This window comes from Tetrao urogallus (assembly GCF_951394365.1).
Source record: "Tetrao urogallus genome assembly, chromosome: 1".
NCBI classification, from domain to species: domain Eukaryota; kingdom Metazoa; phylum Chordata; class Aves; order Galliformes; family Phasianidae; genus Tetrao; species Tetrao urogallus.
In genome coordinates, this window is record NC_136813.1 from 111668663 (window position 1) to 111679614 (window position 10952).

The following is a 10952-nucleotide window of genomic DNA, read 5'->3' on the forward strand; positions in this document are numbered from 1 at the left end:
TGGAGGAGAGGAGCAGGTAGAGGTTCCACACCCGTAGGTTACCGATATCCCTTTTCAGACAGGTGGAGCCTGTAACAAGAAGTCACCATCTCCAAGGACGAGTATTTCTATAATGAATTAACTGAGCAGGAAGGAGGAGGCGTGGATCAGATGATCTCTGGAGGTCCCTTCCAATCCCAACTGTTCTGTAATGTCGATAACCCTACCTTCTTTGAGCCCTTTCCTTCCTCAGCGGCTTTCCCTTTCCCCGGGGGAGGTTCCCTGTAGGTCCCCAGCCCCGCTCCCAGCCCCGCTCTGCCGCCCTTCGCTCCCCCCGCCTTCCACCCCTCGGCAAGCTCTGCCGCGGCCGCCACCTGTTGCGCTGTCTCTTTAAGCCAGGTGCCGTCACGTCACGGCGGCCCCGCCCCTCTCGTGCCGGCATTGGGCCGCCGCGCCGTCAGGTGGACGGGCCCTGAGGGAAGGGGGGGGTCCCTCACCCCCGCCTCCGCGCCGGGGAGGGGCCGGGGCAGCGGGCGGCCAATCGCGGGGGCCTCGGCGGGAGGGGGCGGGGCCGTCGGGCTGGAGGCGGGGGCGGGCGCGAGGCACCTGCGGCGGAGGGGCGTGAGAGGTGCGGCCGCGCCCCTCCCGTCCCTTTCCCTCCGTCGGCTCCGCGCCCTCGGGCCGGGGCGAGGCGGGCGGAGATGGAGGAGCCGCTGTGCTGCTGCGAGTACGTGGACCGGAGGGGTGAGCGGAACCACCTGGCGGCGTGCTGCTGCGACTGCGAGGAGCTGGACGAGGGCTGCGACAGGTAGCGGCCCCGCTCGCTGCTCCTCAACCGGCGGCCGTTGGGCGCCCTCGGGGTTCCGGGTCGCGGGAATGGACGGCCGGGAGCCCCTTTCCTTCCTTCTGCGTACGGGGCTGCCTTCCGCGCTCCGGTGGAGGCGGGTGCGGAGCGGGGGCTCGGCTCTCAGCGGCCGTCGGGGAACTTTGCGGCCCCCTGCGACGAAGGAGGGAACGAGGGGCGAGCGGCCGTGAATCAGCGGGGAGAAAGATGGGCTGGGTGCGCGGTGGCAGACCCTGGGATGGGATGGGATGGGAGCAGAGGGAACGCCGCAGAGGTACGTATACACGTCTGCCTGCCCGCCCGCCAGCGACGCCCCGCGCTTTTCCCGAACAGGTGGCTGACCTGCAGATCCCTGCCCCCAGGAGCGCTGGAGAGAATCGCCGACACCGTTGCGGATCGGTGCCGCGTCCCTTGGTTTGCCGGGGCCGTGAAGATTAACGTCAGCCTTGTGCCGCCCATGGTCCTGCTCCCCGTCTTCCTGCATATCGCAGCTCTGCACTTCCTGCTGGGGCTGGTGGTGCTGACATCGCTTCCCGCCGTGGTGCTGTGGTATTACTACCTCACGCACAGGAGGAAGGAGCGGACTCTCTTCTTCCTGAGCCTGGGACTGTTCTCCCTGGGCTACATGTACTATGTTTTTCTCCGGGAGGTGGTTCCTCGAGGCCACGTGGGGTATTCCCAAGTGACACTTCTCACCTGTGGGCTAATTCTTATGCTTGCAGCTTTGTCGCGAGCCAAGAAGGACCCTGGCTACCTTCCCATCTCAGCGGGTGATGACAGGCCATCCCAGCAGGCTTTTCCCAACAAGAATGTTCGAGGAAGCTCCAATGGGCTCCATGGAGCTGCTGCCAGTGGCCATTCTGTGAATGGGGAGACCAAAGGCTACTCCAGAGTGCTGGCTGAGGAGCGGGAAGGTGTGAAAATGGACTGGTGTGCCAAGTGCCAGCTGGTCAGGCCGGCCCGAGCAGGGCACTGCCGGCTGTGTGGCAGGTGTGTGAGGAGACTGGATCATCACTGTGTCTGGTATGTTTGGCTTTGCTGAAGATGTGTGTTTTCCATTTCTTTTCTTTCTTTTAAGATAGCTTTATTTATTTATTTATTTATTTCTCCCAGACCTTATGAAATGGGGTTGCTTTTCATGTGTGAAGGGAACCCAAAGCTGTCATCACTACAGCATTGTAACCAAGGAGCAGCAGGGTATGAGTGTTTCAGCTATGGATACCTGAAAGTTCCTGGGGTACACAATTCACCACTCCTGCCTTACTGGTCTATTGATTTGTGCCTATAAGCTTTCTATAAAAAGCTATAAAGCTGCTTTGAAGCTGCCTGTGTTGCGGTGAGACCTTAGAAATCAGGTTCTCTGATGATTGGGGGAAGGAGGAGGAAAGAGAAGCCAGCTTATTTTTTTCCCCTTAAAGTAATCTTTTTTTCTTTCCTTTCTGGAGGATTAACAGCTGTGTAGGGGAGCAGAACCATCAAGCATTCGTCCTTGCACTGTTCTTCTTCATGCTCACCTCTCTGTATGGGATTACGTTGACTCTGGACACCATCTGCAGGGGACGAACCCCATTCACAGCATTGTTCTACTGCCCTGGGGCCTATTCTGACTACAGGTGAGAGAACTGGGTGGGGAACTCAGGCCTGACCAGGCAGCTTAGCTCCTTAGCTGTTCTTCATTTTGTTCTTAGGGCCAGTGCTATTGGCTGTCAGACCTGATCTAGAAGTGCTCCTTAAATGGCTCTGGAAAGCAGGGATGCATCTCTGCTTTTGCCAAGGATGGGAGCCTGTGAGAGAGCTCACAGTTTGAGCAAATTGGTGAAGAAGCTTGGACTTAAAAATCTTTATTTAGTGTCCTGTGTAGACAGACACTTTAGATGTTTGTTGCCAGTTAATGCCAATAGTCCAACAGTCTGGATTCGGTATGCTGTCTCACACTGAGGAAGGAGATGGCATTTGTCTAATGGCTTTGTCACTTCAAGTTATCTGCTCGTGCAGCGTTAACATGCCTTGTCTGGCTGGGAGCAGGGTGAGGAGCTTCAAACACACAAGTTCAGAGGCTCGTTCTACCACTGGTGTATAGAGTACGGCAGCACGAGTGACTCTGCCTTCTTCTGTACTCCATCATCTGTCAAGCGTGAGCTCTATTGTTTCCTTAAGTAAGGGCTTCACAGCAGTAAGAGCGAAGCGCTAGGTAGTACCAAAGGAATGTGCAGGGGTAGCTCTGCTAGCACTAAAAGCTGTCATTAAATATGCCACAAAGCTTTAATTTTGAGAAAGCCTTCAAGGATTATGTGACGAAAGCAGCAAAGTGAGATCACTGTGGCAGATGTAGACAGGGATTTGAAAGGCTAGTGATTACCAGGGAAAGTCACCGTAAAGCAGCTGCTCCAAAACTAAACGGCTTCCTTCCCATCTTTTTTCCCTGCTGCCAGCTCTGCTCTGTCGTTCACCTGTGTGTGGTACTGTGCAATTGTAACAGCTGGCATGGGATACATCCTCCTTATCCAGCTGTTGAACATCAGCTACAACGTGACTGAGAGGGAAGCTCGGCTGGCTCTGCGGGACAACGCTGGGCGCAGGCTCCTGGGTGGGTTAGTGATAGACACTGGCCAATATAACAGGGGCTTTCTATGCAACTGGGGCCATTTCTTGAGTCTGGGCTCTCCCCACCAGCAGCGCTCTGCTGAAGACATTGTATGACACCCTTTTTTGTGCAGATGACGTTGACTGACTTTCCTTAGCAGGGGAACAGCCCCTTCCACTAGAACTTCCTCCTCTACACCTTTCCTTTGTGGTCGGTGTATGGGCTGCCCATCCCATCGCAGACATCAGAGGCTTTCCCAAGCAGAAATGGTTCTTTGTGTGCCATCAGCCAGCAATAGGATGCGGAAAGCAGTAAGCCATATGCACAAACCTGGGGAGTGGGAACCCGCTGCCTTTTTGCACTGTGGGAAACTTTGTGCAGCTCGACAGGAAGAAGAGCACAAGGTTATGAAAACTTGAGCTTTCATTAGGTATGAACTCTGGCATCAGTGGGAACCTGCTGTTGGATTTCAGACTGTACGCTGTTTTTTGCAGCTTAAGGAATCTCTGGCTTGTACCTACATGCAACGCTTCAGTGTTGTTAGAAGAGCAAACTTTTAATATAGAAAACAGATGGACTGGTGCAGAAGCCATGCTGTTTAGTTGGGGAGAAAAAAAAAAAAAGACTGCTCAGGCAGTCACTGAGTGCTCCATCATCTCTGGTGCATTTTTCTTTTTCTTCCATCCCATCTAGCTGTATACATGCTATTGCTTGTATTAAGTGCCTTTGCGAGCAACATTCCTGTAGGGTATTGTAAGATCCTCTTGTCACTTGACCTGTCACTCTGACTGGGTGAGAAGAGTGTCATCTTTGATCTCATCGTTCTTTTTCGTAAGCTGAGTTTGTGTTGGTTTGATGGCTTGTCTCATCTCCCTCAAAATATTTCTGCTCTGATTATGGATGCTGACATGAGACAGCAGGTGTAAATAGACGGAGTAAGAAGGAAAATGTTTTGAAGAAACACGATGTTTGTTTGTGAGGGGAGAACAGACTGCTGCCTGATGCTGTTGTTTTACAGGAACTGCCCTACTCCCTCCCTCTCAAGGAGGAGAGAGTCTGTGGGAGAATTGACTTTGTTGCTAACAGTTTTTGTAAGCAACATTTTGATTAGTTGTGTTGCTGATAAGAATGATGTGGTCTTTTCTGAACCCAGTCACCGGGGAGTTGCCCTGGTGCCTGACTGTAGTTTTCTCAAGCCAGGAAGCTGAGGAATTTTGGTGTCTGCATATGTAAAGAGTTGGAGAGGATGCTTTGGAGCTGGCAGCTTTTGGGGTAGATGACCCACAGTTGCACGTAGATGAAAGCATTAACTCTGTTCTGCAAGAAGGCTGCATGTCCTTCAGCAGCCTGCAACTGTATTATTGCCTAGACTTGAGCTTCAGCTGAAATCACAAGGTTTTAGTGGTGATGGCTTCTACCCTTTTGGGGGTGGGTTTTTTGTTGTTTTTCATCTTAAATCCTTTCTGTGTGTTGACCCTGCAGAAACGTCTGGCTGGAAAAGTCTGGGGCTGTGGCATGAGAGTTATGGCTTAAGCCTAAGATGCAGAAGCAGTGGTAAGAGCCTCATCTTAGTTAATGATGCCTTCAGATACGTGTGCAACTTTCACAGATCAAACTTGCCCTGCTTCCGCTTGTGTGGTAAGCAGTTAAGGGGTGTTGCTTGTGTGATGCAAATTCAGTGTGCACTGTTGTGCATATTCCCTAAAGAAGAGATGGAACATGGTGCTAAGGGACAGCAGAACTGGGACTGCCCCTTGAGATCCCTGCCATATTTGGTGTGTATGCTCCTGAGTATGTGTCCCAGTTTAAGGTAAAGGGCATACACTTCTTTGCACTGTTTGTTTTCCTTAAGTGGCACCTACAACTTCTATAACCAGCAGAAAACCAAGGAGCAGCTGCACTTGGAATGTGGCTGTTCAGAAACAGCTACTGATTTACTGAGCATCCTTTGTTTCTTCTTACCCCTTTTCAACTAGTGAGCAGCTCTTTAAAGGAAGTAAAGGAGGCACCTCTTGTGCTTCCTGCCTCTTGTCTAACACACTTAGATTTCTGACAACTTCCCTGGCACTAGTGTGAAGTGAAAGGCACTCAACTGGACTCTATTTCTCTGGCAGCTAAGCATGATCTTCTCATTGTTTGGAGCTGGAGTCTGACCTTAGAAGTTTAGCTTTACGCAAAGATCTCTCCTCTGTGTGAGTTGTCTGTAAATGCTTCTGTAGAACATATGCATTTTGCAGTGCCTGCTGAGATGAGCTGAAGCTTGGCAACCCTGGAGCCAGGGTTAGCAGGCTTGTGATCTTCTCAAACCTTGTTCTGCTGCCATGTGGGAAGATGAAGCCAGAATGAGCTCCTGGACTAAACCCCTGCTGTGAAGGTAGCCAACCTTTCTGCTCCTCTGAGTTACACACATAGACATCAATCATGCCTGTAAACTGAACAAGCTCTGGGAGTGCTCACAGATTTGAGATAAGTGGTTTTTCAGAGTTCTGCTCTGGAAGAAAGCAGAGCTGGGCAGGTGACAGATTCATTCCCCTGGCAGTCGCCTGACCCTGTTGTACTTATTCTCTCCCATGGGTGGGTTTTCATTATTTGCAGCTGCACATCAGTGTAGCCTTTTCCCTTGCTTTTTAATGAACTCTGGTGTGGGAAAATTTAAACTACTTATACCAAGGCTTTCTCAGTGGAATTGTCAGTGTGAGCTTGAGTGCAAATTAGGTATCAAGGGCCTTGGACTATTGTAACCCTGCCAAGCTTGATCAAGCCCACTCCAGTATATAGGGTAAAGTGCTTAAACTAAGTTCTATTTTTGCATCCTATCCAGAGAGAGTCAGAATCATTCAGGACAATAAAATGCTTGCAAGACCGGGTTTTTATATGAGGAGAGTGCAGTGCTGACTTCCCAGTGAGCAGGAAGCTCACTTCACTGTAGTCTGCATAGCAGTGGTGGCTTTTCCTTTAAGGACATGGCTATTGTTTATCCTCCTGGCTTTTTGCTGAGAGAATTTACCTTGTACATACCTTTGGAGATGGTGGAGATCTGAAAGGGTGGAAGTGTTGAAAGCTTCAGATGTATGCACTGGAGCTCTCCTTTTAATAGCCTTCAGAATTAAGAAGACCTTAAAGGGCAACGTTTCCTGTTTCACTTATAATGTAGACAGACTGCCGTGATATCTTGTGCACGAAAGGGCAGTTTTTGTTTTAAATTTTATTGCTGAGCTCAACGTTGGCTGTGCTGGGAAGAAAATGCTAAAAACTAGAGCAGCCTGGTAGGGCTGGAGAGTCAGTCCATAAAACCAGTAAACAGCATGCATCAGTGTGACAATAAGAAAACAGTACGCTGCTGGTTGTTTCAGAGTTTTCTGTGTGAGAGTACCCAGGGACAATAAGAAGCAGGGAAGTATCTGAATGGTATCTAGCCTTGATGTTTCTTCACCCAAACTTAGAAATGGGTGGATCTTGCTTTAACCATGACCTTTTGTTGTTTCATGACTGGTTTGGTTTTATAGAAGGGCCAGGGTTCTAATGTTGCTGCTGTCCTAGTGTTAAGCCCCCTGTGTACAAATACTAGCACCCTGTTGTTTGGTGACTGTACTAAGAGCTGTACATCATTAGATAGACTGTGTAAATGGTGGCTTGGCACTCTTAACTTTGTCATCTTAAACTGAGCTGCTCATTGTAGACTAGACATAGGTCCCTACGTACATTGTTTCTCCGTTTAACTTGTCTTCAGATGACAAGAGTCACTGGTGAGCCCAAGTTGGTGCTGCTTGTGATTTCTTCTCATATTTAACCTTCATGCTATGATGGTGCTTTTCTGAAGTAGGTTGCTTTCAAGTGTCTTAATGGAAACCATTTGCTATGAAAGTTCTTCTAGAGTTAAAATGGATACTGCCTCATTGCCTAATGTCTTAATAATGTGCTTGACGTTTTCCTTCTATATGAATGTATATTGCCTCGTTAGGGCAGAAAGCGTGTGTGATTATGGATGTTTTCCTATATTGCTTTCAATGAAGAATTCTTGTTTTATTAAGATTTTCTTCTTCTAGGGTGTTTGTACAACAGAAATCTTTGGACAGGTGAGGTTCTTTCTGAAGCCTCCCAAAATCTTCATGCATTTAATTACAGTACTAAGAATGACTTGCTCTGGAAGAACTGTTTGCCTTGGAGAGTGGAGTGTGTCTTGTGAGATTTTTCTTGTCTCTGTTTTGTTTTTTCTTTCCCCCCTGCCAAAGCTTTAGGAAGAATTTCCTGAAACATTTGTGAGCTTTGTTGAAAGGACTGGTGTGTGTGTGTATGTGTCCACAGTATACTGTATCCAGTGATTTCAAATAGATGCAATGATAAATCAAAATAAACTATCAGACATTATCTGTGAAGTTGCCTCTTGATTTATGCCAATGCCCACAGCCAGGTCAAACATCCAAAATGTGCCACCATCTCCTGGCTACTTAGCTGTGAAGTGGACATAGGAACAAGGGAGCAGCAGGCTAAGGAGGCATTTGGAAATAGATATTCTTGCAGTTCTTCAACTATTGACATTCAAATCTTTCCATGTTGGGATGAAACAGACTTGGCTGGCTCTCACCACAGAAGTTAGGAATACTCCCTCCAATGGGGGTTTGAACCAGGGCCTTGAATTTAGAGTAATGCCATCCAATGTCTTGGTTTCTCTCCTGTACCTGCCCTTGCAGTACATCTAGAACCCTGAAAAGGAACTGTTTTTTTCCTTTAAACTCTTTTCTAAGCCATGCTTGGAAACACCATGGATATTTTTTGTGCAGGTAGTGGGGAGACGTGTCCCAAGATACCAAAAGGATCAAATGACACATCTTTTGAAAGGCAAGATGACTTCTGATGAATACAGTAACAGGTGCCTTTGATTGTTCCCAGAGCTCTGCTTTGATTTGCCTGGTGGCATTTCTCTCAGCTGTTCAGCAGTGTCTCTTTGAAGATTGCTTTGTGCTTGCTGACAATGGAGACTTTTCAGCAGCAGTAGCCAGACTTGTGTTGGGTGCAGTCAAGGATTTTTGGGAAGACATGAAAGAACTCAGCAGGGCAGGTGTTGAATGGGGATAAGGAGAAGGGCAGCTTGTGATCAGATTACGGTTCTGAAGGTTCTGAATTTGCTGTTATACCTAAGTGAAAATGCCTTTTTCTATCGGATTAGCTGCAGCAATGACAAAATGGGTGCTGAAGTACACCTTCCTGGATCTCCTTTTGGCTTTTTGCTGCCAGAACAATACAGAAGAAGAGCATCTTGGGACAGTGGGAGAACCTTGGTCAGAACTACTAAGAATAGAAGAAAACCCCAGAAGATAAGACTGGTCTTTGTCTTCAGTACTCTTCAAAAGCAAGTGCTGACTCACCCTTCATTCCCCCCCCCCTTCCACCTAAAGTACAGTCATGCTCTACAGAAGCAGCATTATTTTCATGGCTGGTGAGTGGGCACAAAATGCACAACTATGGCATTGTTGGAGGAAGAATCCACAGTTCAGTAAACTAGATGCACTCCTGAGCGGCTGGTGATATGCAGTACCCTTTTAACATGTGAGAGACAGCTCTGCTTAGCCTGTGGCTAGCCTCATTGGCTCAGTCCTCTGCAAGAGATACCACCCTTCTGCAGTGCCTATTTCCCCCTCTGCAAGATGAGTTATTCTACCCTCTCAGCTTGTAGCTTCCTCTCACAATCTGCTTTTAATGCAGCCAGATGGTCTGTACTCGCCCACACTCTGTGTGGGCACCTTCAGCTCCCTGCACTTGGATAGCACGCTCATCTGACCTGTTGGTGGTCAGGTCTGTCATTTGCTGTAGGGAGAGTGGTAGATGTTAACATTCTTGGGAGGGAGGCAGGCTGGGCATAGCAGACATCTTCAGAAAGACACTGAGTCAGTTGGGCAGCCCAACTTGTGTGAGAGGGGAGGCTCTCTGGACAGACTATCTCCTGAAACTAAAGCTTCTTAAGCTTTGGAAACTGGCCTATCCTGCACTGCTTAATCAATAGTGCTTAGCTCTGGTCCACGTTCCCTAGACACAGACTCTAGTCATTCAGTCAGCTTCTGTCACACTGATACTGAAAACCTGGTTATGTTCATTTCAGATTTGGGTTTACCGAAAATGTTCAGTGCATATACAGGATTAAGAAAATTACCCAGTACAATGGGTAACGGTAAACTGCCACCTTCCTTGCTTTGCCCTGGTATTTTCCATATTGCCAAGCTATTTTGGAGACAACTTCACCTATCTTGGGGGGAAAGCATTTCCAGATTCCTCCCTTATGCTATTGCTGAAGAAAAGACATACTGTACCTTGGCTGCATTAGTGTATCTGCACTATGCTGCAGGTTAAGGTTAGAGTTAAGAGAAACCTTCCTTTTGATTATGTCAGTTTTAGCTTATGTAAAAACAGTCAGTGTTTTTCTTGTTTGAGGTATGGGTCAAGTGAAAGGGCCTAGACAGACTTGCACAATGAATCTTTAAATATTACAGTGAACCAGCCTGGAGAATGTTTATGTGACAGACATGAAGCAAGAGGACACAACAGAAGGGAGGGATGCCATCCAGAGGGACCTAGACATGCTTGAGAAGTGGGCAAATGAGAATCTAAGGAGGTTTAACAAGGCCAAGTGTGACGTTCTGGGAGAGTGGCAATCCCATATACAAGTGCAGACTAGGAGAACAACTTATTAAGAGCAGCCCTGTGAAGAAGGACTTGGGAGTCCTGATGGACAAAAGGCTGGACATGAGCCATCGGTGTGTGCTTGCAGCCCAAAAGGCCAATGGAATCCTGGGCTGCACCAAAAGAGGAATGGCCAGTAGAGAGAGGGAGGGGATTGTTCCCCTCTACTGTGCACTCACAAGGGCCTACCTGCAGTGCTGTGTCCGAGCCTGGGGTCCCCAATATAAGAAGGATGTGGAGCTGTTAGAGCAAGTCCTGAGGAGGGCCATGAAGATAATCAAATGGCTGGTGCACCTCTACTATGAGAGAAGGTTGAGGGAGTTTGGCTTGTTTGGCTCGGAGTAGAGAAGGCTCTGGGGAGACCTCATTGTGGTCTTCCAGGAAGGGAGCTCAGAAGCAGCAGGGAGACTGACTTTTTACACAGTCTGATAGTGACAGGACAAGAGTAATGGCTTTAAACTAAAAGAGGGTAGATTTAGGTTAGATGGTAGGAAGAATGTTTTATTTACTCAGAGGGTGATGAGGTACTGGCACAGGCTGCCAAGAGAGGTTGTGGATGCCCCATCTCTGGAGATATACAAGGCCAGGTTGGCTAGGATTCTGGGCAGCCAGATGTGATGGCTGGCAGGGGGTTGGAACTAGATGATCTTAGAATGGCTTAGGTAGGAGGGGATCTTTATCATAAGAGGTTCATAAACCTGGAATAACTGCTTGCCACCAAAATCAAAGCACCATGCCTCTGAACTGGACAGCACTACAAACTAGACAGTCACTGTAAAAGTCCAGGTTTTAGACTATCCATATGTGATGCTGTGATCTAGTCTGTTAGTAAATAGGATTTGCACAAACAGCTCTTTTTTCTCCTCCCAT

At 48.4% G+C, this 10952-nt stretch overlaps 1 protein-coding gene across 1 annotated transcript; it reads left to right on the top strand.

Moving 5' to 3' along the window:
• Positions 1–677: 677 nt before the first annotated feature.
• ZDHHC23 (zDHHC palmitoyltransferase 23) lies at positions 678–3523 on the top strand (the record flags this gene model as incomplete). The annotated part of the gene is made up of 4 exons (XM_079549421.1): positions 678–787; positions 1157–1846; positions 2269–2436; positions 3256–3523. Exons 1-4 carry the CDS (start codon positions 681–683, stop codon positions 3521–3523), a joined length of 1233 nt encoding a protein of 410 aa, XP_079405547.1. The 5' UTR covers positions 678–680.
• Between the last annotated feature and the right edge of the window lie 7429 nt (positions 3524–10952).